This window comes from Labeo rohita, chromosome 10 (genome assembly GCF_022985175.1).
Source record: "Labeo rohita strain BAU-BD-2019 chromosome 10, IGBB_LRoh.1.0, whole genome shotgun sequence".
NCBI classification, from domain to species: Eukaryota; Metazoa; Chordata; class Actinopteri; order Cypriniformes; family Cyprinidae; genus Labeo; species Labeo rohita.
Genome location: NC_066878.1, coordinates 1,743,142 through 1,770,782, shown reverse-complemented (window position 1 = coordinate 1,770,782; position 27,641 = coordinate 1,743,142). Strand labels below are relative to the sequence as shown.

The 27,641-nt window shown below is 34.2% G+C and overlaps 3 protein-coding genes across 4 annotated transcripts; 1 reads left to right on the top strand and 2 right to left on the bottom strand.

Annotated features, from left to right (window-relative positions):
* Positions 1–3,453: 3,453 nt before the first annotated feature.
* Positions 3,454–7,583, top strand: LOC127171943 (mesenteric estrogen-dependent adipogenesis protein-like). The gene is made up of 5 exons (XM_051120915.1): positions 3,454–3,944; positions 4,033–4,160; positions 6,847–6,962; positions 7,081–7,251; positions 7,327–7,583. Exons 1-5 carry the CDS (start codon positions 3,745–3,747, stop codon positions 7,345–7,347), a joined length of 636 nt encoding a protein of 211 aa, XP_050976872.1. The 5' UTR covers positions 3,454–3,744; the 3' UTR covers positions 7,348–7,583.
* A 1,012-nt stretch (positions 7,584–8,595) lies between these two features.
* Positions 8,596–13,149, bottom strand: alox5ap (arachidonate 5-lipoxygenase-activating protein). The gene is made up of 5 exons (XM_051120916.1): positions 12,843–13,149; positions 12,553–12,640; positions 10,917–10,987; positions 9,328–9,409; positions 8,596–8,957 (listed from the first exon to the last, which is right to left on the bottom strand). Exons 1-5 carry the CDS (start codon positions 12,958–12,960, stop codon positions 8,795–8,797), a joined length of 522 nt encoding a protein of 173 aa, XP_050976873.1. The 5' UTR covers positions 12,961–13,149; the 3' UTR covers positions 8,596–8,794.
* Positions 13,150–16,379: 3,230 nt separating this feature from the next.
* uspl1 (ubiquitin specific peptidase like 1) lies at positions 16,380–26,700 on the bottom strand. 2 transcript variants are annotated; one of them, XM_051120912.1, is made up of 9 exons: positions 26,572–26,700; positions 25,360–25,511; positions 24,987–25,109; positions 23,147–23,801; positions 21,279–21,389; positions 21,053–21,182; positions 20,837–20,962; positions 20,591–20,751; positions 16,380–17,999 (listed from the first exon to the last, which is right to left on the bottom strand). In XM_051120912.1, exons 2-9 carry the CDS (start codon positions 25,477–25,479, stop codon positions 16,645–16,647), a joined length of 2,781 nt encoding a protein of 926 aa, XP_050976869.1. In that variant the 5' UTR covers positions 25,480–25,511; positions 26,572–26,700; the 3' UTR covers positions 16,380–16,644. The 2 variants fall into 2 exon arrangements, with proteins under 2 accessions (XP_050976869.1, XP_050976871.1); XM_051120914.1 differs by lacking the exon at positions 25,360–25,511 and having other exon boundaries at positions 26,572–26,696.
* Between the last annotated feature and the right edge of the window lie 941 nt (positions 26,701–27,641).

Genomic DNA, 27,641 nt, shown 5'->3' with positions numbered 1-27,641 from the left:
TCCTCTGCTTTATGTTTTACTTCTTTTGTGCTGTCAAATGGAGTCTCCTGGACATAATTTATTCAGTTGAAAGCAGAGCATGCAGTATCTGTCGCCTACATGGAAGGGAGGGTTTTTTTGTAAATGTAGATTTTGATGTATTGGGTCAGGGTTCGGGTCTCTACACCCCACAGCGGGGACGAGGGACCCCCAGCATGTGTGGAGGAGCAAATACTGCAATAAATTTTTTACTTCTCTTTGTTACTTGTCTGGTTTGCGTTTGACTTTGATTTTTGATCTTCACGCCCATGCATAGTCTTGTTGTTATCATGGCTTTAGCTCTTATTTTATGAGCGAATGTTAAAATTCATTGTAGTCGGCAAGTTTTTGAATGAAGTCACAGGGAGTAAACTGGATTTTTTTTTAGTTGAATCCAGGATAAGGAGTATATACAGTTGAGGTCAAAAGTTTACATACACCTTGCAGAACCTGTAAAAGGTAATTTGACCAAAATAAGAGGGATCATAAAAGACGTTTACATATAGTCCACAGAAAAAAATAATAGCTGAATTTATAAAAATGACCATGTTTAAGTTTACATACGCTTGATTCTTAATACTGTGTTGTTACCTGAATGATTTTGTTTGTTTAGTTATAGTTGTTCATGAGTCCCTTGTTTGTCCTGAACAGTTAAACTTCCTGCTGTTCTTCAGAAAAATCCTTCAGGTCCCACATTTTATTGTTTTTTTTCAGTATTTGTATTTATTTGAATCCTTTCCAACAATGACTGTATGACTGTTTGAAATGCTTCTTTTCACACTGAGGACAACTGAGGGACTCATATGCAAATATTACAGAAGGTTCAAACGCTCACTGATGCTCCAGAAGGAAACAATGCATTAAGGGCCAGGGGGTGAAAACTTTTTGAACTTGAAGATCAGGGTAAATTTAACTTATTTTGTCTTCCTGGAAATATGTAAGAATCTTCTGTAGCTTCTGAAGGGCAGTACTAAATTTAAAAAAAAAAAAGATATTTAGGCAAAATTAGAAAAATGTACACATCTTCATTCTGTTCAAAAGTTTTCACCCCCTGGCTCTTAAAGGAGAAGTCCACTTCCAAAACAAAGATTCACATATAATCTACTCACCCCCTTGTCATCCAAGATGTTCATGTCTTTCTTTCTTCAGTCGTAAAGAAGTTATGTTTTTTTGAGGAAAACATTTCAGTATTTTCTTCATATAATGGACTGATATGGTGCCCCGAGTTTGAACTTCCAAAATGCAGTTTATTTTAATAAAAATAATACAATTTAAATACTTTTTATTCTCAAACGCTCGTCTTGCCTTGCTCTCGTTGAACTCTGTGTATTCTGACTCAAGACAGTTAGGGTATGTCGAAAAACTCCAATCGTATTTTCTCTCTCAACTTCAGAAATCATTTCAAAATCATTCTACATCGCTGCAGAAGTGCCGACACAGACTTTGCAAAGTGAACATGCCAAGATCATCAAACACCCTTAACAAAAAATGTAAAACAGTGAAATAGGATGACTTTGAAGTTGAGGGAAAACATGAGATGGGAGTTTTTCGACATACCTTAACTGTCATGAACCGGAACAAAAACAGTTCAGGTAGAGCAAGAAAAGATGAGCGTTTGACATTAAAAAGTATATACATTTTATTATTTTTGTGAAAATAACCAATCTTTAAGCTAGATAAGACCCTTCTTTCTTGGCTGGGATCATTTACAACCTCATTTGGGATCATTTGAAGCCGCATTTAAACTAAATTTTGGAAGTTCAAAATCGGGGCACCATATCAGTCCATTATATGGAGAAAAATGCTGAAATGTTTTCCTCAAAAAAGTTTCTTTACGAATGAAGAAACAAAACATGAACATCTTGGATGACAATGGGGTGAGTACATTATATGTAAATCTTTGTTTTGGAAGTGGACTTCTCCTTAAATGCATTGTGTTTCCTTCTGAAGCATCAGTGAGCATTTGAACCTTCTGTAATAGTTGCATAGTTGAGTCCCTCACTGTGAAAAAAGATGGATCTCAAAATCATACAGTCATTGTTAAATTCAACAAATTAGAAAAGAAAAGAAAAGAACAAAACATTACTGCAATAACTTTTTTTTATACTTTACTGAAAAGTCCAAGTCATACCACAGTCTAAAATCAATTCAGGTCATTCCATTCAAGCTGTGATGTGGCAAACTAGGTCACAAACAGCATGACCTACTACTCTTATATTCTGTTAACCACTTAAACCAGTCGGATCGGCTTAAGTTTCAAATGCAGCTACCCTCCCTGCCTAGCCCTGAGTAAGTGGAAAAGAATTCTGTAAGTATTATAACAATATGGGGTTTTTCATGGTTAATGTGAAACTGATTCTACATCTCATTTAAAACAACCATAAAACTGCAGTGGCAACAAGTGGCAATGGTCATCTTTAGAGGTTTGTATGCACTACCAGTCAAAAGTTTTTGAACAGTAAGATTTTTAATGTTGCTTCTGCTCGCCAAGCCTGTAAAATTGTGAAATATTATTACTATTTAGTATATCTGTTTTCTATTTGAATATATTTTAAAATGTAATTTATTCCTGATTTCAAAATGCTGAATTTTTAGCATTACTCCAGTCACATGATCTTTCAGAAATCATTCTAAAAACATTTATTATTATTATGATGATGATGATGAAAACAGCTGAGTAGATTTTTTTCAAGTTTCTTTGATGTATAGAAAGTTCAGGACAGCATTTACCCGAAATAAAAATCTTTTGTAACATTATAAATGTCTTTATCATCACTTTTGATCCATTTAATGCATCCTTGCTAAATAAAAGTATTAATTTCTACCATTTCTTCCTCAAAATGTTTTTTTTTACTGATTTCAAGTAATGGTATAGTGTATAATGTTACAAAACATTTATTTATTTCAGATAAATGCTGGCCTTTGGATCTTTTAATAAAAGAATCCTGAAAAAAAAAAAATGTTTCTTGAACGGCAAATCAGTATATTAGAATGATTTCTGAAGGATCATGTGACTGGAGTAATGATGCTGAAAATTTAGCTTTGAAATCACAGGAATAAATTACATTTAAAATATATTCAAATAGAAAGCAGATATTTTAAATAGTAAATATATTTCACAATATTACTGCTTTCGCTGTGTTTTGGATCAAATAAATGCAGACTTGGTGAGACTTCTTTTAAAAACCATTAAAAATCTTACTGTTCAAAAACTTTTGACTGGTAGTGTACATGTATAAGAAGAGTTAAACAAGAAAATCATCTAGTTTGTTGAAGGCCCATCTTGGTCAAACTCTGTATTCCAGCCTACAAATCAAAGCCTGCAGATCACCTTAGACTAGTTTAACCTGTTTTTCCAGCAGAGTAACGACTTGACTATTTCTCAAGTCAGACATCCTTCAGGGAAATATTATTGCACTGCTTGCGGTTAACTGACCTACTTTTTAATGTGACTAATAGGGAAGAAGTGCTAATTACTACATTACGTTAAACAATGTTTACTCTCTACAGCATGTAGAGAGACAGAGTGTGTTTAAAATGAGGACGCCTCGTTAAATCAGTATTACAGGTGACAGACCTCAGACATCCGTCACACTATTTAACTGGTCTGTACTGAGCTGTGACTCAGTTGGCAGCAATTCCACACCCACCAAACCGAAGGGAAGGGCGACTCATTCGCTGGACGAACACTCGGATTTGTCCTCAAGACGTTCCACAAGAAAGAAAATGCTGGAAAACCAAAAATCGGGCTTTGTTATGGACGTTGTCGAGCTGGAGTTGTTTGTAAACAACCCTCCTCATGGATTCACCGTCGAGAGTAGCGCGGGCTGCAGAGTCGTGAAGTGGGACCAGGAGAGCAGCTGCGTGTTCATCAATGAAATCCAGACTGGAAAGGGGAAAGTGATTTTCTGTAATTCTCCAGGAAGGTAAGGGGATTTAAATAACAAAATATGACTATGCATGTTTAGACATAGCGTGCGTGCTTGTGTAACTCTTCTTTCTTGGGCATGTTAGAAAAGTCACAGTACGTACTTTGGGAGAGTACACAGATTTGAGACGACAGCTGACCTCAAAGACTATATACATCCTGGTGGCTGCATGCACCGAAACAAAGGTCGAAGAAAAGAGAAACTGTGTTCGAGGTAGGATTTTTTATTATTAATATTCAGAGCTGGGTATTCCAATAATGCAGTACTTGTAATTAGATTCAATTACATTTTAAAACACTCGTAATCAGACTAGTTACTTTTTTATGGATTACATGATTACATATATTTACACAATAGCAATAACGTTGTGGACATACAGACAAAGACCAGCAAAATCATTTCAGGTTTTAACAAGCTACTGATGAACACATTAATTAGGGCCCGAGCGCCGATGGTGCGATCGCATGAATTGCATTTTTTAAGGCCTAAACATGCTTGAAAACAAATGAAACTTTGCACACACACCAAAAGCAGTGTTGCCAACTAATTTTCAGATAAAGTTGCTAAAGGAAGGTCGATTTGTTGCTAAAAGTTGCTAAATGATGTTGTGACATCACGACGCAAAGTTGTCACAACATCAAATCTCAACAACAACAACAAAAGTAAAATAATATGCGTAATATAATGTCAACATATAAATAACTGTATTTTTAAATACACTGAATTATTGAACACACATTTTTGAATGATTACTATTTAAGTTTTTTCTTCTAATAGTAAACTAATAATACTACAAGTTCTCAATAATTCTGCTTTAAGCAGTGTATTAGTAGTTAGTTAGTTTGCTACACTCTAAGAAAAATCTGTAAAATAGGGCACAATCTACTATGTTAATATGAAATAATTTTTTTGTATTGTTTTTTTTTTTTTTTTTTTTTTTTTTTTTAATTATGCATGGTGGTTATAGGGTTCCAATGGATAATGGATAATGTCCTGGAAAATTACCAGTATATTTTCCATTTTTCTTACAGTGTATTAACTGATCAACAATCGCAGGTACAAGAATACTAACAAAGTGTATCATAAATTAACAATTATTATTATTATTATTAAATTGAACAATTGCAAAGAGCAGCAAAGTCGCCAGATGTGTGTACTGCTAGGCATCTTTAGTTTCCTCTTTCTGTGTAATTTGAATGGAAAATATGTGCCTTTTTATTGTCTAAGTCACTTATCAAAAGTTGCTAAAAGTTGCTAAATTTAGCAACAAAATTGCTAGGTTGGCAACACTGACCAAAAGTGGTGAAAATGTACATCTGATATGAGTTTCAGAAGTGGGGGGGGACAAAAAGGCTCAATAGCACCACCTATAAAATTTCACCAAGGTGCCCCTCGAGCTGTTTCACATACATGTACGAAATTCGGTAGACAAATGTAACGCACCAATACACCTACAAAAAAGTCCCTCAGTACGAAGTCTGAAACCCAACAGGAAGTTTATTTTGAATTTTCTCTGCAAGTTTTAGGCGTTGTATTTAAACGAACTCCTCCTAGACAATTAAGCAGATCAACACCAGGAAGTTTTAATAATTCAGGCATACAATGTACGATCTGCACCAATATTCACATGTTTGATAAGAGTCCTGTCCTGAACACGTCCATGCCCATATTCTGTTATAGTCATAGCGCCACCTGTTAGCAACAGGAAGTGGCATGTGTTACACTCTTAACGAAGATTTAATGACATCAACGTTATATTTGGTCAGCCTAATCTAAAGGCATTTGCGATATTAAATTGTAAAGATCTTGACTTTTCGTTAAAAGGCACGTCCGTGCCACGGCCTGGCAAAATTCAATGTTTCATCATGTAAAAATAAGTTGTAACACAGCCATACAATGTCCGTTCTGCCCCAAACTTCACACGTTCGAGTCCTGGCCTGAACACATCTGAAGCCCAATATCTTGTTATAATCATAGTGTCACCTGCTAGCAATGGGAAATTATTTGTTTTACACTAAATTAAACATGCTATGTTTAATCCAGTCGGCACCAAACTTCATGTTTGTTAAGAGTTATAATCATAGCACCACCTTTTGGCAACAGGTTATGGCATGTTTTACACTAACTGAAACATACCATGTTCAATCCGCAAAAAAGGTTTGATCAAAGTCCTGGCTTGAAAACATCTACATGCAAATATTCAGTTATAGTCATAGCGCCACCAGCTGACAGCAGGAAGTTTGTCACACATAAATGACTTACACAAATTTTTCCTATATTTACCACTTTAAATGGATATTAACTTAAAAAATACACATATTTACTAAAATCATTTTATATATATTGTCTGCATATACTTGATTGAAATGCAATGAAAAATAAATAAATGGATTCCATTTAATATGGTGTTTAATATGGACTTTTGTCACGCTGTCGTGTGCGGGGAATGAGGAGTAGGAACGAGAAGATCAGGAACATACATTTATTTAAATAATCCACACTTGAAACAGGAACGAACAGGAACAGCAGGGAATCCACACGCATACATAACAAAAAAGACTTTAGATGACTACAGAATGACATGGAGTGACTTACAAGAACCGACAACCAAACGGGGAACTCAACCAAACTTAAATACACAGACTAATGAGAGGGAGACAGGTGAGAACGATTAAACAGTGACGTAATAATTGAAGACGGAACAGGAAATAAGGGCATACATGGGGAAAACCAAAGAAAACAGGGGTGTGACAGACTTACAGTAAGCACTACAGTCAAAGCAGGAAATGTAATATAGCTATGCCACAATGTCAACAGGGAAGGTATCATGAAATTTTATCACCATTGCATACTGTATTTGTAAAGTCAAATGCCTCACCCTTCTTTTTATTGTCCACAGCTCTTGAGTATTATGTTGTGGCGATCAACGGCAATCATCCAATGATCAGATGGGAGATGGAGAAAGGCTTAGACATGACTATTTCATCTGTTGCTGGAGAAAGTTACATAGTTGATGTGAGTTCCTCTATTGTGGAGACTTGTGTTTTCCAATGATTTATAATGTACAAGTTTAGTGTGCTTTTCTGGCAATGTAAAAAATGATTTATTTATTTATTTTTATTTTTTTGTTAAGGTTGACATTAGTGCTGCACTACAGGGATGGGTCGGTGAGGGCTTTAGAATCCTTGTTGATATGGAAAAGGTGAAACCCATCTGGAAAAACACACATTTCACCATCAAGTACCATTCTGACGCCCTTTTTGACTTTCCTTACTGGTTCGGCTACAGCAAACGACAGTTCAAGGTGTGTTTTAATAAATAACCAGGCCTCTCTGATGATTTCTAGTATTGAGAATGACTACAAAATCTGATCTTGCAGGTCACTTATCACGGAAGATGAGCTCAACACCCAAAGTGTTGTGTGAAACCACAAAGATCTACTGAAAACATGCTTCAGTCTGTGGAAACCGAAGCCCACAGATGAGGAGACCATTTATGCACCTTAAAGGACTGCTTTATTGTAAATTAAACTTTATTTAGCTCATGTTAGCGGTAATACAAAACAATCATAAAGAAATGTAGATCATTGAAACTACCTAATTATAATTCCTAATTATAATCCTGTTAAAGCAGAAAGGGCAATTTCATAAATTCTCACATTAGCAAACTCGAGATAATTACAATACTTTTTTTAGAAGACAATAGGTCACATTATACAAAAGTACCTGCATGTGAGGCTTTAAATGGGTCATATCATGAGGAATCAAGCCAAACAAGTAGACAATTCTGCAGACATCACATGTACTGTTTCTGGCTTTGTGTACCACCTACACTCTGCATATACTTTCAAAGAATCAATAGAAACATCCAGTTATAACCTGATAATTTAAGTCTGATTTCAACACACATTATTTTGTAATCCTGTCACGTAATGCAGACTTTGCAAAGAGCCTGAGGATTTTGTTGAACTATATTTCACACAACAGGAAACCTGCAATCCGGTTAGAGAGCAGAACTTGCCTTTTAAAGGCACGGGTACCAAAAAATGACCATTTACACTGCCAGTCAAAAGTTTTTGAACAGTAAAATTTTTCATGTTTTTAAAGAAGTCACTTCTGCTTACCAAACCTGCATTTATTTGATCCAAAATGCAGCAAAAGCAGTAAAATTTTGAAATATTTTTACTATTTAAAATATCTGTTTTTTTTTTTCTTTGATTATATTTTAAACTGTAATTTATTCCTGTGATTTCAAAGCTGAATTTTTTGCATCATTACTCCAGTCACATGATCCATCAGAAATCATTCTAATATTCAGATTTGCTTCTCAAAAACATTATTATTATTATGTTGAAAACAGTTGAGTAGAATTTTTCTCAGGTTTCTTTGATGAATAGAAAAGTTTTTACTGTACTTTAGATCAAATAAATGCAGGCCTGGTGAGCAGAAGAGACTTCTTAAAAAAAAAAAACAAAAAAAAAAAAACTTTTGACTGGTAGTGTAAATCTAATGCTCAGAGACAGGTGTGAAAATAACTTTTTTCTGACAAATCGTCAGAAACCTTACATGAAAAAACTAAAGCATGATGTGACCCCATTTAAAACATTTCTTCAAATACCTTACACTGGGACAGTAATGGTAAAAACAGCTTTTTGCATCTTCTTGTGTTGATTTGTAAAGGTTTGTAATATGTATTATCGTTTTTCCAATTAAATGCCTATGTGACCATCACTGTGAACGCTTCACATTTTTCTTGCCACATCCTCTGACTAACTGACAAACCATTAACCGAAAGACTTTATCTACACTGATGTGTTTGCAGCTGCAGTTGCATCTTTCTGGCACAGTTCAGGGCAAGAGCAGAAGTGTTGACGCGGCTTTGGTGATGGTCTGGATGTACTCTTTGTAGTCGCTGCCGCCGTAGGTGAGCATCAGGTGATTTATGATCCCCACAACACACATGAGCGACAGGAAGAAGAGGATGCGTTTCCCAAAGAGGAAGCCAGGGGTGCTGTCAGGCATACAAGCAGAATATGTGTTAGCAAATCTGTTGTTTTAAAAAGAGTCTGGTTACAACATGTGGATGATGTGTCTGTTTAAAGCAATCGCTTGAGTTCTGCCTTTATCATAAATTTTCACTAGTTCAGTGACTAATGTTTGTATTGACACGTATTGTATTATATTACGTTGTTAGGCAACATCTAATGCTGTTGGAATGCGGAACAACCCACACTTGTCTGTGTTTAATGTAGTTTTAAGGTCAGGAACTTTTAGAAAAAGTGTTTGTTCACTCTTATGCAACTTTAGCTTAAGAAAACATCTTTTTGATGTTCAAAAGGGTGTATATATTCAGTTATGGATTTGTACGTTACAAATCTTACCTCTGGCAAGTCTGTCCTAAGTAGCCAACAAAGTACTTCTGCCGGACCACAAGGTAGATAATGCCAGCAAAGGCAGCTGGAGCTGTAACAAAAGTGATTTAATGATTTAAAATTATGTCTGCGTTCACACACTGTCAGTTTTTGGGACTGACAACCGCATTTACTTACAGGTGTAAGTCTCAAGTGCGAGTTCATTCATCAAATCTTCATTAACAGACAGTAGCTTATATTTGGGTGAAGAGCGGAGCATTGAGCCACGCACAGAACACAACGCTGACGGAAGCGGCTCCGGTGAAGACTTGTTTCGTTCACACAGCGCGAGTGTTCCGAGAATGCGGTTGTGAGTCCTGAAAATTTCCGGGTGTGAGTTTGGTTATAGAATGCGGTTGTCACACCCGTAAATAACCATACTGTGTGTGAACGTAACCGTATTAAGGATTCAAATACAGGACTAAGAACTGTATCTGCTGCTGTGTGAACCGTGGCCTTTGTCATTAATTTACCATATGCACGGGTTACTTCCCTGATATAGACAAGCCAGTTCAGTGTATGAGTGTCCTTTGCTCGTTTTCTTTACCTAATCCATTCACAATTCGAAGAAAAGTTTTGTTTGTCTAAGAGGACCAAACGTCCATGTATACTGTTTCAAGAATGACAAACGCAAGTGTAAATATGCACAAGTCATTGCTGTGATTTACCGTAATAACCGAACAAAACATCTGACAAGCCGATGTAACAAGGTGTAGTTATTAAATTAAATTTAAAATATTAATTAATATTGATTCATATTGAATGCATTATTTATTTCTTATACCATTAATATTTAACTTATTTAATTTGTAGTAAACTATATATACGTATTTAAATCATTCACCCTGTTTGTGTCTGAGCTTATTTATTTATTTATTTTAACCACTTTCTGCACTTGCTATACTAAATACTTCAGTGCAGTAAAAGTACTAATATTTGCTATACTAGTGATTTTATAATAAATCGAAAAGCAAGACTTGAAAAAACTAGGGAGTTGAAATGGCAGCTGCAGCCAATGAGTGATCCTCTGCTGCCATCTTCTGGTTATAAGGGTAATTTCATGTCAGTTTCATCTTAAAAAGTCATTTTCTGTGAAAAGACATTTTTTCATGTCGTCATGTCTCAGGAGTCTCCACCTATAGCACATGTAAAATGACTTAATTTGTGTTCCAAAGATGAATGAAGGTCTTATCGGGTTTGGAACAACATGAGGGTAAGTAATTCATTTTTGGTGAACTATCCCTTTAAATTATATTGGATCATTTCTAAGAACGTTATTGTACAGGTAATTTTCTTACTGAGGGGTATTTTATTATGGCTGACTTTTATATGTCGTTCCTTAGCAACTCATACGTTATTTCAGTGGTATTCAAAAATAGAGCAAAGTTATTATGCAGACAAATATTTGCACATGCGTTATAACAGAAGTTATTAGCCAGGAAATGCAAACTATTTCTACTACATTACAAAGAGGTATTTTCTTCGGTCTGATCCTCCCACTATATTGTAGTGAATGGTAAAAAAAAAATTTATGACGAATGTGATGAAATGAATTGTACCTTGGCTGAGGCAGACACCAGCGCACCACAGTACTGCCAGAAATGTGGGGTACGTATCCATGCAGTTTCGACTGAGATAGCGAGAAAATACATAAATCATTATAAAGCAGATAATTTAATTTAATAACTTTTTATACAGTTTCAGAAACTAACACCTATCAGCTACACTACCAGTCAATATTATTTGAAAAGTAACAGTTTAAAGTCACCAAGCCTGCATTTATTTGATTCAAAGTACAGCAAAAACAGTACAATTTTGAAATATCTTTACTATTTAAAATACTTGCTTTCTATCTGAATGTATTTTGAAATGTAATTTATTCCTGTGATTTCAAAGCTGAATTATTAGCATCATTACTCCAGTCACATGATCCTTCAGAAATCATTCTGATATTCAGATTTGCTGCTCAAAAAATAGGTTTTTTAGAGTAGAGTTTTTTTCAGGTTTCTTAGATGAATGGAAAGTTCAGAAGAACAGCATTTATCTAATCTTTTGTAACATTATAAATGTCACTTTTGACCAATTTAAAGCATAATTTCTTTCCAAAAAAAAACAAAATATATATATATATACTGACTCCAGGCTTTTGAATGGTGTAGTGTATAATGTTAGAAAAACTTTTTACTTCAGATAAATGCTGATATTTGGATCTTTCTATTCATAAAAGAATCCTGAAAATTCAGTTTTAACTTTTTAAAATACTGATAATAATAATGATAATAAATGTTTCTTGAACAGCAAATCAGCATATTAGAACAATTTCTGAAGGATCATGTGACAAGACTGGAGTAATGATACTGAAAATGTAGGTTTGATCACAGGAATAAATTACATTTTAAAATATATTCAAATAGAAAACAGTTATTTCAAATAGTAAAAATATTTTGAAATTTTACAGTTTTTGCTGATCAAATAAATGCAGGCTTGGTGAGCAGAAGAGACGTCTTTAAAAAAATTCATTAAAAAATCTTTTGACTGGTAGTGTAACTCTAGGATTTCACTTGTCCAAACTGATGTAAAGACAAGCTGTCAGTTCATCTTGTAGTACCTCCATGTAGCTGTTAGCAATATTGTGAAAGAACTGTTACTTCCTCTCCGGTGGTTAATGACATTATGATTGCATCTGAATTGGCAAACCAGAATTCAGCATTCTAGATATGCAACTGATAATAATCCTGTCAGTTTGCTTTATTTTGCATATTTGAAAAACATGTTTAAAATACACATCTCATCAACCTGATCTGAATTTTACTTGGGGGAAATCATACAACTCACCATGAAGTTCCTAAGGATACTAGAAGTCGATACAAGATCTTTACACCACATTTTGAATGTTAAAAAAATGCCCATATTTACACTTTAAAAACTTTAAATATGTGAAAACTTAAATATAGATATAGGCTTTCACTAGGCAGACAGACCAGTGCAACACTTTTGCAACACTGATACTATGTAAATAAAGCAGGAAGTTAGTTTCCCGAACAACAGGAAAATTTCGAACTGTTATGCAAAAGAAGCAACACCAACGCTGTTTCATAAACGCAGTATTTATCTATATACATAAAAAGCTCGTTGGGGCTTAAAAAGTACATTTTTCAAAATTCTAGAATGGAGAACTTTATTAATCTTACTCACTTTGCACAGGACAAACGCTCAAAAGCTATAGACTGCTGTTTAGAATGTTGACCGGTGCACTCCTTCTCTACCTTCAAGGCGAAGAATACTAAAGGAGAAGTCAGTATATTAAAAATTAGACATATTATGATTAGTTTTAATGCATTTGTATGCACATATAGGCTACATTATTAATTAGTAATTCCTGGTAGTTGTATAAACACAGCACACATACATATTCTGCATAAACATCAATCATTTATATAAAATATAATTATAATAATGATCAAAATGAAATCCCAACGGCATACCATTCTGAACGACGCTGAGAAGTGTGACCAGCACAAGTAAGAAAATGTTGTCCATCACTGCAACAAACATGGTGTCTGTTATGAACTGCAGGTCCGTTTCAGACTGATGTCTGATCATTTTAGCATCACAGATAACATCTCCACTAAACTTGCGTTTCCTGATGGGAGGGTCTCTATAGCACCATCACTTCTGCTTCATGATGAAGTGGCACGTTTCGTACTTTTTGTAGCTGTGGAAAACCTGTTTCTGGTACAAATGCGTTTTCCGTTTCACAGCTCGTCATATCAGTTGGTATTTTGGGACGAAATAAAGTTTAACCATCTGATGCTTAAGTTGAAAAAGACTCTGTTAGAGACTGCCCTCTCCTGGCTGAAAGGGTTTTGCTGCTGGTCTACCCTGGTGAAAAAAACAGCATATGCTGGTAGGTATGTTTTGATGCTGGAATGCTGGTTAGGTAGGTTTTGATGCTGGTTTAAGCTGGTCCTTTGCTGGTTTATGCTGGTCCTTTGCTGGTTCATGCTGGTCCTTGACCAGCATAAACCAGCAAAGGACCAGCATCAAAACCTACCTAACCAGCATTCCAGCATATGCTGGTTTTTTCACCAGGGTAGCCTGGTTTCAGCTCGTCTTCAATTCTAAATCCTGCTTGTGGATGTCGCAAAACACTGCATAGTTTGGGTGTCACTTTATTCTGACACACCTGAATCAACTCAGCAGCTCGTTTAGTTTCTCAATCTTCTAAAGTGGCTGTCAGACAGGGGAAACAACTAACAACGAGTATTTTCACGAGGCCTCGATATCCAGGACTGATGTCATCTGCTCAACAGCCAACAGACCAACTGGTATTTTATTTTTAAACAGTAAGGAGTAGATTTTATGTAGTTAACTAAGCCTTGTGAATTCTGATATTGTATATAAATTGTCGCTGAAGTAATTATTTGATATAATGGTGCTGTGCTGTTTTGGTTTTGAAACCGATGTTGGTTTAAATGACTGCTGAGGAGGTAACTCTGACAGAAAAGCTGAGATAACTGAACTTAACATCTGATATTTTTAGCTGTATATATATTATATGCTAAATAAACGTGACCATGGACCACAAAACCAGCATAAGTAGCACGGGTATATCTGTAGTGATTATATGGGTTGAGATGATCAATTTTTCTTTTATGCCAAAAATCATTAGGATATTAAGTAAAGATCATGTTCCATTAAGATATTTTGTAAATTTTCTACCGTAAATATATCAAAACTTAATTTTTGATTAGTGATATGCATCGCTAAGAACTTAACTTGGATCACTTAAAAAAATTTTGTCCGTATTTTGATTATTTTGCACCCTCAGATTCCAGATATTCAAATAGTTGTATCTCAGCCAAGTATTGTCCTGTCATAACAAACCATGCATCAATGGAAATTGACCCTTATGATTGGTTTTGTGGTCCAGGGTCACCAATTGGCAGACAGCAACTTTCAGCAAGCAGTCTTACCCACAAAATATTTGGACAAGTATTAAAGTCACACTTTAAGATGTCAGAATTTTATTGCATTGACATCTGCAAACAAATGATGGAGTATTTTTCACAACTTAACTTTGAGGTGCTTTTTGAAATTATTTTTAACCAACTGCTCTGTCATTTGTGGATCTGTGAGGTAAGTTTCCTCAAATTTACAGACGTCCCAACAGAATAACCATCATCTTAATAATGAATATGTTCTGCAAACTTTGACAACCCAAAAGTAATCAAGACGCTAATTGTATTTTTAACAATTTAATGGTTTAATTTTATTTTGTAAGATGTTTTAATTAAAAAGTGCTTGTGCTAGAATTTCTGTAAAACAAATGCCATTTGTTTTGATACTTTGTTATAAAGATAATATATTTATATATTTTTATGTGAGGCTCAGGTGTCGAAATACTTTTTTTGGCCACTGCTTTGTTTTCACACTCTTTAAAATAACCAAACTCGAATAACCAAAAAATGAACAAAGTGAAGCTCTTTGCATTCACATTTTCCATACTCCGGTAAAATGAATTATTTTGGTTTCCTTTCAGTTCTAACATGTACACTTTAATATTTTAATATTGATTATAATTACTATTTTTATTGAGGCAGTGTATATGTTCTTGGCAAATGCTCGACTAAGCAAATGCTATGTTGCACCAAAAAAGGAGATATTCATATGAACATTAAATATGAACATTTATTTTGGGTACTAGCATTCCCCCTCTTAATGCTAAATAACAAGATTGTGAAAAGTGCAAGAGACTTCTAATACTCTTATAATTCATAATCTGACCAACCCCAAAATGCAAGTCATGCTCTAAAATACTTTATTGGTTAGAAATTGCTATTTATTTATTTTTTTTTATTTTTTTTTTTAAATGGCCCAAAAACGTGTAGGAACCCTGTGTACAGATGAGGTCAAAAGTTTCCATACACCTTGCAGAATCTGCAAAATGTTAATTGTGTTACCAAAATGCATGTTGTTTTCTATTTATTACCTGAATAAGATATTTCACATATAAGATGTTTACATATAGTCCTCAAGAGAAAATATTAGTTGAATTTATAAAAATGACCCGGTTCGAAAGTTTATGTAAACTTGATTCCTAATACTGTGTTGTTACCTTTTTTTTTTTTTTTGTGATAGTTGTTCATGAGTCTCTTGTTTGTCCTGAACCATTTTTCAGAAAAATCCTTCAAGTCCCACAAATTCTTTGGGTTTTCAGCATTTTTGTTACAGAAGGTTCAAACGCTCACTGATGCATTAAGAGCTAGAGGGTGAAAACTTTTTGAATTTGAAGATCAGGGTAAATTTAACTTATTTTTTCTTCTGGGAAACATATATCTTCTGTAGCTTCTACAGGGCATTACTAAATAAAAATAAATATATTTAGTCAAAATAAGAAAAATGTACACATCTTCATTCTGTTCAAAAGTTTCCACCCCGGCTCTTAATGCATCCTCTTTTTTGTTTTTTCTTTCTGAAGCATCAGTGAACGCCTGAACCTTCTGTAATAGTTGCATATGAGTCCCTCAGTTGTCCTCGGTGTGAAAAGATGGGATCATTGTTGGAAAGGGTTCAAATACACAAAAATGTGGAAAAACCAAAGAATCTGTGGGATTCTGAAGAACAGCAGCCAGTTTAACTGTTCAGGACAAACAAGGGACTCATTAACAACTATTTCTAAACAAACAAAAAAAAAAACAGTTGTGGATCATTCTTAATATAATCAAATGAATGTAAACTTTTAAACCGGGTAATTTTAATTTAATCAACTATAATTTTTTTTTCTTGTGGACTATATGTGAACATGTTTTGAGAAATATCTTATTCAGGTTGGTACTAAACAAAAAATAACATGCATTTTGTGTGATCCCTCTTATTTTGATAAAATACTTAACACTTTGCAGATTCTGGATGGTGTATGTAAACTTTTGACCTCAACTGTATAATCAGTGTGAAAGTGAGGCTCTTCACTGATTACTCTTCACTCACAAGCAAAATAAAAAGCCAAAAACCACAACATATTCAGTTTTTGGGACTATTTAATATGAACCGCTTTAAATACAGCGATAACCCTAAAAAAAAGACAACTAAAATTATTAAACAACTGTACAATGCCGTACGAACTTTTACAAATGCATTGTGCATAATTTGATCTTCAAACATTGTTTACTCTGCACCGCTTAATGTTCTTTATTCTTCAAGTATATCAGACAAAATATGAAATTGTTTCAACTAATGATGCACCACAGGTTTTCCTAACAAAAGTCTTGCATTCCCAATATGAAACTACAAATAAGAGTTCTTAGGAGCAACTTGTTTAGACACCAGACCAAACTCACTGTTTGTAAAGTTTTTAAAAGCTTGATCAGAAAAAAATATATCTAAGCTATTAAAATCTGTGTTCTCAATTGCAGTCTGGCTCATCCCTGATTGTATGTAATCATCAAGATTCAATTCGGAGTCATTAGTAGAGGAAGGGTAGGTTAAAGTTGCTTCTGGAATCGCAGTTGCTACAGGAGGATTTTGTTGTGCGCTTCCAACGGTCGCCTCCACATTCTGACCGTTGCTCATCATCTCAAGGAGCCCCGTGCTGTCTGGTGAGAGGTTACTGACGGTCGTCGCAGGAGACAAAAGCTCGGCAAAGAACTCGTCGTATGCCGGGCTGTCGTACGCCGATGTACTAGAGGTGACAGAGTAGGGAGACGAGAGCGCCGTGCTGTCCGGTTTCGGTGCAGATTCTCCCGCGCTTCCCAAAAGCTGGTTTAGTTTGGCTAGTTTCTTCTTCTTAGCTTTGAGTTTTTTCAGTAGCTTCAGCCTGAGGGCTTCTGTAGTGCTAATGGGCTGCTGATCTAGGCTTGGATTTTTCTTAACAGATTGACATATGCCACCAGGAAGGGTGACTGGTTTGTGTTGAGGCGCTATAGCAGGATTCACACCACTTGGCAACTTCTTGTTTATGAAGCCACCAAACATGTCAGCTGGCTTTGCTGGCAGAGCTTCGTTGTCACATTTCAGAACGGGTTTTGGTTTCGGAGCAGGAGGAGGAGGAGGAATTCTTACTGGCGTCGACTGGAAAGAAGGATGGCGTTGAAGTAATGAGGACGCAAGCGGTGCGTGTACATTTGTAGCCACTGGTGGTCTCACAACAACTGGATTGGAAACTGAAGAGCCATCCTTCAAAGCAGAGCTTTGGGGTTTTGGAGGCTGACACAAAGACAAACTAGAAGCTGCAGGAAGACTCGGTAGAGCAGCAGGCACAACAGCTGGATTCTGGGGAAACTGAACAACTTCGGTGGCTTTGCTCTCATCAACCAGAGTGAGGGTCACAATGTCTGTATATGACAGACCCTCAAAGGTGTCCAGTAATGTGGTGCTGCCGATAGATGCATCCAGAGTGTCTCCCACGGTGAGCGCGCTGAGGACGCACGTGTCATCGGCCACCGAATCTGACAGTTCGTGTGCGTGTTGATCATCTAGACTTGTGACCGCTGATGGAGCTGTCGGTGAGCAAACCTCTGAAGCTTCATCTTTAGTGGAGTCTGATTCCCAGAATACAATGTGAATTTCATTGGCAGGAAATGTAAACCTCTTGTGGATGATGCTGTGAGGGTATTTCAAATCATCGAGTTCCAGCCATGATCCTTAAAGACAGAACACAAACATGTAAACAAACCACTATTAAGTTTGAATTCGAATATTTAAAGGGCTAGTTCACCCAAAAATTTTTATTGTGTCATTAATTATTCACTCATGTTGTTCCAAACCCGTAAGGCCCAGAGCTTTCTGATCCTGCACAGACAGCAACACAACTGACATGTTCAAGGCCCAGAAAGGCAATATGGACATCGTTAAAATAGTCCATGTGACATCAGTGGTCCAACCCTAATTTTATGAAGCTACCAGAATACTTTTTACGAGCAAAGAAAACAAAAATAACAACTTTATTCAACAATTTCTTCTTCACATCAGTTTCACAACACATTTTAACAATGTCCTTACTACCTTTTTGGGCCTTGAACATGTCAACTGCATTGTTGTCTATGCAGGAGCAAAAAGCTATTGGATTGAATTTGTGTTTGAAAATGAACAAAGGTCTTACAGGTTTGGACCAACTTGAGGGTGAGTATTTAATGACAATTTTCATTTTTGGGTGAACTCTCTATTATATAGAGCAACTAATTAGAGATAAGTAAAATTCTGTAAATCTACAGTTTATAATTTTAGTTGATGATTTATGGTGTTTTTGCTGATTCCGTAACGAAATACTGTCGTGTTGCTCACAACTCTGCTGTGGCTTCGTTTAAGACCATTTTCTTTGTCAAAATACAAAAAACTGTTGTGTCTAACATGTAAGTCACTTAATATTAACTTGTTTATTGAGTAGCTGTACATCAAAGCATAATCACATTTTCAATCGTGCTGATATTTGGAAGGAAAAAAGTCTTTGTGTGATATGAACTACAGAAGATTACATAAAAGATGACATTCTTGCCCCATCATCTTGAATTTTGGGAAAGTCTAAATATATTTAAATGACTAAGTCACACAGTGAAAGCGTGAACTCTAAACGTGCTTGCAACATCACAAAGTGTATAGGTGCACTCGCTGTCTGGGTGTGTTTTTGATTGATTTTTGCAATATACTCGATAATGTTGAACAACTGTAATATTACTGTAGGCTATACACTGCCCTCCAAAAGTTTGGAAATGCCCTAGAAAAGTGGGGTTTTGGACAATATTAGCATAAATCCTTTTTAATTTGTGATAATTTTGCACTGATAAGAAACAACACAAACTACAAAAACATTTTATTACATAAACCGTTTATACATAGAAAAAAATTAAATTTTCGATTCATCAAAATATCCACCATTAGCAGCTAGTACAGCTCTGCATAATGTGGGCCTAAATTCATTGTATTCTAAACTTAATTGGCAATCAATTGTTGAAGCTATTAAGGTGTGCTGACCCAAAAATCTTTTAAAAACCTGGGCCAAGTCTAAACCAGTATCCAGGCATCACAGCTGGCAAAGGGGCATGTCTGACTTTGACATGTATATATTGCCATTATTATGTAATCAAAATGAAAATTATCATTGCTGGTCTTCAATGATAATGTCAAGTTACTTTAATGTATTTGCACCAAAAAAATAACGATTTATGCTGATATCGTCCAAAACCACACTTTGCCAGGAGTGTTTCCAAACTTTTGGAGGGCAGTGTATATGGTGAATTAAAGGAAATACAGGGCTCTATGCTTACTTTTCTCTTTAGGAGCACTTGTGTCATTTAGAAGCACAGTCAAAATTTCAGGAGAAGCTTCTAACCAATCATGAAAAAATTAGCCTTCCCATTACGAGGTGATACTTGACTCCTTAAATGGATTTACAGGGAAATTTTGTTTTTACCTTTGTAATGCCATTTTTCTAACTTTATTAAAGTATGTCAAATTTTAGAAAAAAAAAAATATTTTTAAGCTTTTTAAAATGTCTAATTAAACAACAGAATAAATAGAATAAGAAATCAGAATTAACTAAATTAATTTATACTACAGAGATGATTTAAATAACTAAAAAGATACTTAATGTAACTAAAACTCCCATAAGTGGCAGCAAGTCACTGATTTAATTTCTGAATCATTCATTTGATTCATTCGAACGGCAGATTCATTCAGGTATAAAGCAAGTGACCGTCTTTATGAATCGGAAATTAAATCATTGACTCACTTTTAAAAATGCACATTCATTCATAATAAACAACGTTTGAATGGAGATGTGCAGCGGCTCGGTTGTGACTATTTTTGACGACGAAATAGAGCAAAATCAGGCAATAGTGTTATAGCCCGACAATGTAAGTCACTTAAGATTAACTTCTTGTATTAAATAAATATCTCATTTACAAACTCCCTTAGAATCACTAAAAGCTGTCACTCATCTTAGTTCACTGCGATCTCACAAAGTTCCATTATAATCAAGGAGGCTCTCTACACTGCACACTCTCTCTACACTTTATGAAAGGATTCGTGAGATATATTTGTGATACATTACTCAACGTTGCAAAAACACGTAGAAACCTTTGAAGCTCCCCTCAGCGCAAACACAAACATGCTGATCGGGTCACTCGCACATGGCTCTCCTAAATATTTCGCACTGTAGAGCCCTGAAATAGACTCTAAACTTTCAAATGGTAGTGTGAATAGATCAGCTAATGTACTGGGAGAATAAAAGACTCACCGTTGCTCTGGCGGATCCAAGTGGCAAAGTGCTTTAGATGCTTATTGTACTGGATAACAGTGCTAACATTGTAATGTATGCCCTGGAACTCAAACGAGTATTTAGAGAGGTCTTTCCTGGGCAAGCCCTCCACAAAGTGCAGCGCAAACACAGAGGAAAGCCTGCAAAAAATGAACAAAGACAATTATCAACCAACTGCAAAATAGGTTAAATTATCATGAAACAAGGTGATATTCCAACTCTTACTTTTCAAGCACCATTTTCCTCCTCTGGTTTTTACGGTTGCAGTTACTGCACTGAGTGCGGTGGATGGCTTTTAGTGGGTGCCAGTCATTTACAATCTGAGTGAACGTTGTAAGAGTCTTCTCAACACTGCAAGACAAAAGGAGGGTTGTGTTACATACTATTATCTACTAAATCAAAAGCTGTTTAATTGCCACATACAAAGGCTAAAACCATTACCTGTCATTTAGAGTGTAACTACAAGAAGTGCACTTAAATTCCCAACGGATAGTATGCTGGAAGAGATCTTGAGCCCACTTGTCTGAGCGTAGAAGGAGAGGGAGAGCAAACACGGGTGTTTCCTGCTGACCTGTATGACAGACAGACAAGATTATCACTCAATGTAAATGACAAGCAACAGATTGATATCAAATGGTTTTATGATTGGCTGTTGAATCGTTTTTACCAATTTCACACTTGAGTGTAGGCTGAAGGAGTTTGAAGAGTGACAGACGAAGCGCAGACAGCCGCCGCTCTGCCTCACACAGGACATCAGCGGGGACTCTGGTCTCCTCGTCTGTAGAGAGAAAAACAGGTTAGCTTTCCAGCACGTGAATAAAAACTGCTTTATAAAAGCATATTTTTGGGGTGAGGGTAAATTTATAAAATTAGGTTAAACAAATATAAAACTGCATTAATTTACATTTTAATTAACTTCAACTACTTTAACTTTTTATATTACATCATAAAGAATATTTTATCAATGTTATATAACTACAAAGTTGCGTACAGTGTGTTACTATATGTGAATACATAAACAATTTGATGTTAAATAACTTACAATTAACTTATAATGTATTAAAGAATAATAAATATTTTATCAACAGTTTTATATAACTATAATGTTAGTCTTACTATATATGAATACATAAATAATATGATGTTGAATGACTTTATAATTATTAAATATTCCTTTAATTTGCTATACAACTTTAAAGTTATATTGTGTTAATATATACAAACATACAATTTTAATTTAAATAGCTTAAATACATATTTGCAAATCATTTTAATTTATAAATGATTTAACTACCTTAAATATTCACACTGTTAAAATAACATGAATATATACAAAATTATTCATGTAAATAACTTCAATTATGTAATAAGTTTAACTTGTTATACTACATGAAGAATATGAAGAACAATATTTTATCAATTTACAATGTTATACTAAACTAGTTATAGTGTTACTGCATGAATACATAATTTGATGTCAAATAACTAACTTTTTATTAAAATATTAAAGAAATATTTTATCAATTTGATATATATATATATATATATATAACTTTAGTAACACTGTTAATATATACAAACAGATAATCATTTTAATTTAAATAATTTACAAATAGTGCATTTCCATATAAAAAAATTACAAATCATTTTAATTTATAATTGATTTGACTTAAATATGCACACTATTAAAATAACATTAAGCATACGGATACATATTATTCTTAATAATTTAAATAACTTCAACTATGTAATAAGTTTAATGAACTTTTTATACTACATTATGAAGGACAATAAATATTTTATCAAGTTATGTTACATAACTTTAAAGTTATAGCGTTACCGTATATGAACACAAATAATTTGATGTTAAATAACTATTCTTAATGTATTAAAGAAAAACAATTCTATAATTTATAAACGTTACATAACTATATTGTGTTAATACACAAATAATTTTACAATTAAAGCGTGTTCACATATGAATACATAATTACAAATCATTTTAATTTATAAATGATTAACTTAAATGTGCACACTTAAAATAGCATTAAACATGAATATAAATTTATATAAATAATTTATATAACTTCAACTATGTAATAAGTTAACTTACTATACTACATTATGAAGAAAAACAAATATTTTATCAATTTATAATGTTATATAACTAAAGTTATAGTGTGTTACTATATATGATTACATAATTTGGTTTTAAATAACGTTATGTACTAAAGAATAATACATTTCTTTAATTTATGTTATAGAACATTAAAGTCATATTGTGTTATATATATATATATATATATATATATATATATATATATATATAAACAAACATTTAAACTCAAATGTATAATTGTCAATGTCTACAAATAAATAAATAAATAAATGAATATATATATATATATATAAGAACTACTACTGTATGTCTGATATTTCATGTTTGCATCATGATGACCAAAAAAAAAAAAAAAAAAAAAAGGAATTTTTTCCCATATCGCCCAGCCATACCCGGAAGGGTTTGCTTTCTCTTACCTTCACACTGTTGCTCCTTGGCTTTCAGATATGCACATGTCTTATCATACGTGGAGCAAAGGTTCCAGACAGCAGAGTTGCTGGAAGGCAGCGATGTCAACTTGTCTACCAGCTTTACATTCTGGCACGGAGTCTCTCTGATAGTCCTGCAGTTCACGAGCATCACCAACAACGAATCCAACCAACACAGGTTGTCCTCATTTTTCCAGAAAAGACGAGGTTGCACAGGAACCAGCTCTGATGATTCCACATCTACATCCATTCCAGAGATCTCCTCCACCTCATCTTGAGTACTAGATACACAGTCATCCTTTTTGTCACACAAATCTAAATCCTCATGGGTGGGAGCAGCAGGTACCTCTTCTGGATGTTGTTCCTCAGTGCCATTAACAGAGTCAGTGTTTCCAAGTATTGACTGTTCATCAGTAAACATTTGTGTTTCAATAGTGTCAGCTGGAAGGGTGGCGTCATTGACGTCAGCAGCACATGGCTCAGGGACAGAAGACAAAACTTCCAGTTTCTCCTCTCTTGATCGCTTTGAAGGGGAGGATGCATCATCCACATCGGACAGGGAAGAGATGTTCCTCTTGCATCCATCTTTAGACAAGCTAGCACGCACATCTTCTAGAGATCTACTAACCAATGGGTAAAGGCACTGCAAAATGACAGAAAAACACACCACAGATGTTAATGACCATATCACTGGCCAAAAATAAAGCAATGAAAAATGATAAATGTAACACAATGACAAATATAATTTTGCCAATATTTATAGCTTTAAAAAAACAACAAAAAAAAAAACAACGTAATGAATCTCAAACTTGTTCAGGTCATATCTCACCCCAAAATTAAAAGGACAAAACTATATTTTGAAGCAAGTAAATAAAGGCAAATTTTAGGATGCATAATGTTTTGAAGACATTTGCAACTTTCTCCTAAAAATTAATATGATAGTTAAACAATATTTTCATGCCAAATTAAGCATATTTACCCTCAATTTTCTCACTAAACTGCAGTTTTTATTTTTTTTTAATGTGCACAGGACTTTTTTTTTTTTTTTTTTTTTTTTAATTCATGTTATTTTTCAGTGGTGATTACATACTCACTCTTTAAGATATCGCACCTTTTTCTTTCTAAACTAAAATTAAACTAAACTAGATTTTTCTTTAATTATTATTATTTTTTGATCATTCAAAGTAATTCACATTAAAGATTTATACCAAAACTAAGCCTTATTTTCTTTATCCAATATTTTCTTTCTAAACTAATAGCAGAAATAAAAATAGATACAAAACACTACTAAGAAACTATATGTATATATAATTCACACAATCTCCAATAGTAATTCTTAATAGATTTATCACTTTATTGCACCTCTTTTCTTTCTAAACTAATATCAGCAGAAATAAAAATAACAAAACACCACTTTACTGAGAAAGTAAAACTTTTTTTTAACGTATATTTACTTTTTTAAAAACCAAAACTAAACATTTTCTTTATACAATTTTCATTTAATTTTGTGTGTGTGTGTGTGTAAAATTCATCTCCAATAGTAATTTTTATTAGTTTTATCACTTTACAGCACCTCCTGTCTTTCTAAATTAATATCAGCATAAATAAATATAATATAAAAACACTACTGAGAAACTACTATATATTTTTTTTAATTATTGTTTTTCACAATGCAAAAATTATTCATAAACCTAAAACTAGGCCATACTTTCTTCATATAATACAATATTAGTTTGTCATTGTTTTAGAGTGAAATGACCCAGATTTATTAGTAACTGTTTTTGATTAATTCATTCGAATATTCATTTAAGTGTCAGCATTTCCTTACCACTGTATTTGTACAAAGCAGAACAGTCTCCTCCAAGTTGACAGCATAAAAGCGAAGGGCATTTTTCTGACCTTTTGCCAAACACCAAGGACAGTTCCCTGGTGAAGCATTTCTGTCTTCACACTGTAAACACAACAAAAACAATACATGAGAAATCACAATCACTGAACAACACAAGACCCATAAACAATTAGAGTACAGTACACAACTTCAGTGTTTTAGTGACTATTCTTTCGCCTTTTACACACAGATTTCCGTGTTCTTTGTTGTTTGAGGTGGGGGATCAATTCGATACAATTTTCCATACAACATAAACTAAATTTGAGTGGAGCTTTGCACGAGTGACAGGGGGAGAGAACTGAGCATAACTGACTTTTCCCAAATACCCCGCCACCGTTGGGGTCGGAGCCCCTATACCAGTGCCTTCGTCGTTCATTCTCATGCCACTGAGGTTTCCGTTCTTTGAGGAGTCCTGCTGCCATAAACTTGACATAACCGTGACACCTGGCTCACCGCCTGAACGCGCTGCAGTGAGAAAGAATAATTCATTTCTGAAACATCAGCTGACCCATTCCGGGCTGATACACATAAAGCAAACATCTTTAGATTCGCATTTACTGAAGAAAACACTAGTGCTTGTACGTCAGTAAGAGAACAGTTTGGCTTTAGTTTAACTCAGCATGCAAATATGTGACCCTGGACCACAAAACCAGTCTTAAGTCGCTGGGGTATATTTGTAGCAATAGCCAAAAAATACATTGTATGGGTCAAACTTATCGATTTTGACAAAAATCATTAGGATATTAAGTAAAGATCATGTTCCATGAAGATATTTGGTAAAATTCTGACTGTAAATATATAAAAACTTAATTTTTGATTAGTAATATGCATTGCTAAGAACTTCATTTGACAAATTTAAAGGTGATTTTTCTCAATATTTTGATTTTTTTTTTGCACCCTCAGATTCCAGATTTTCAAATAGTTGTATCTCGGCCAAATATTGGTCTCTCATAGCAAACCACACATCAATGGAAAGCTTATTTATTCAGCTTTCAGATTATTTATAAATCTCAATTTGGACAAATTGACCCTCATGACTGGTTTTGTGGTCCTGGGTCACATATACGTGAAGCAGCAGACCAATCCAATTTAGTATGCACATATATTGCTTACGGCTAGGTTTTGAATGCTGAACGTCCCATAAACCTAAATAAACTTCACAACAATATTAAACATCATCTAAAATGTGTTAAGTTAAATACACACACAAAAAAATGAAATTATATTGAAAATAAATGTGAATCAATCTACTGTTTTCTTACTGACAGCTGAGTTTTGAATAAACGTAACGTTAGCTGCAATGTTAAATATACAAGACGCTCTAGATAACTGCTAAAAGTGACCCGTTATGTAAAAAAAAAAATCCATATAAAGCAGTTTTTAGATATTTAAATATATTTCTTTGTTGACCACTACCAGGCGCCAACCACAGCAACAGTGAGCGACAAGCAGAGATCGCCCAAAACCGTCAAGATTGCTCTCACAACCGATTTCCCGGGTGCATATCATCTGCACCAACACATACCTCGAAACCGGATCGAATGTTGAGAAATTCCAAACTGGATTTTAAACACGCATTCGGTAATTCCAGCACGCCGGTAGGAGACATTTCCATGTGCATGCTCTCCGTCGTACGCTAAACGTACTACTTCCGGTTTTGTTGGCGCAAGCAATAAAGTTTTTTACAAAAATGCATTTACAGCACAAGAGCGCCATCATCCGGATCGTCTGCGTGTATTGCTGTACACTGTCTGTCTGAAATTAAATTAGGCAGCAGCAGGGATTGAATCAACAACATCTAAACACTCAAGTCTAAACTATAATTACTGGCAGAAACGCGTAAACAGACAAGTAGAAACGTGTTAAATGAAACAGAAATTGTTTAGAATTCTAAATGGGTAAACATATGGTCTAAATAACGCGATTTAGATTGCAAAATTAATTAATTTAATATATTGCTACCCACAGTCTCTCTAACTTTATTAGTATTTGCACAAATATGTATAACTATGCAAATGCACAGCACGGAGAGAGTAAATACATAATACAGTAGGCTAATATAGAAAAATAGATAGGAACATACTAGATAGGAAAATTTATAAATTAATTTAAAAAAGCTTTAGCAGTTTAGTTTTCATATTTGAAATAAATAAATGGACTTTTAAAAACAAACATACAGCATATATTGTGTTTAATTTAATGTCAAAACGACGCAGAATAAAGGAAAGTAAACACTTTCTACTCTAAACTGAGGTTTTACAGAATTCACATTAATCATAAATAGCATATATGTGTCTGTTAGTGTTATAATTTCCTGGATAATACCTATTAATGATTTAGTAAATTAACTTTTTGTTTTATTTTAATTAAAATAGGCTGATATACACTACCAGTCAAAAGTTTTTGAACAGTAAGATTATTAATGTTTTTTAAAGAAGTCTCTTCTGCTTACCAAGCCTGCATTTATTTGATTCAAAGTACAGCAAAAACAGTACATTTTTAAAAAATATTTTTACTATTTTATAGTATTATAAAATACAATTTTATAGTAATATAAAATATTTTTAAATACAAATATTTTATTACCATTTATTA

Excerpts from the sequence above, each read along its gene's own strand:
- alox5ap (XM_051120916.1), bottom strand. The coding sequence starts at position 12,960 with ATGATCAGACATCAGTCTGAAACGGACCTGCAGTTCATAACAGACACC. Across the intron at positions 12,641-12,842 it reads TCTCAGCGTCGTTCAGAATG|TATTCTTCGCCTTGAAGGTA; the intron begins GTATGCCGTTGG and ends CTTCTCCTTTAG. Across the intron at positions 8,958-9,327 it reads TTAGGACAGACTTGCCAGAG|CACCCCTGGCTTCCTCTTTG; the intron begins GTAAGATTTGTA and ends TATGCCTGACAG.
- LOC127171943 (XM_051120915.1), top strand. The coding sequence starts at position 3,745 with ATGCTGGAAAACCAAAAATCGGGCTTTGTTATGGACGTTGTCGAGCTG. Across the intron at positions 3,945-4,032 it reads TTCTGTAATTCTCCAGGAAG|AAAAGTCACAGTACGTACTT; the intron begins GTAAGGGGATTT and ends TGGGCATGTTAG. Across the intron at positions 6,963-7,080 it reads GAGAAAGTTACATAGTTGAT|GTTGACATTAGTGCTGCACT; the intron begins GTGAGTTCCTCT and ends TTTTTTGTTAAG.
- uspl1 (XM_051120912.1), bottom strand. The coding sequence starts at position 25,479 with ATGTCAAGTTTATGGCAGCAGGACTCCTCAAAGAACGGAAACCTCAGT. Across the intron at positions 25,110-25,359 it reads TGGCGGGGTATTTGGGAAAA|TGTGAAGACAGAAATGCTTC; the intron begins GTCAGTTATGCT and ends TTGTGTTTACAG. Across the intron at positions 23,802-24,986 it reads TGCTTTGTACAAATACAGTG|TGCCTTTACCCATTGGTTAG; the intron begins GTAAGGAAATGC and ends GTCATTTTGCAG.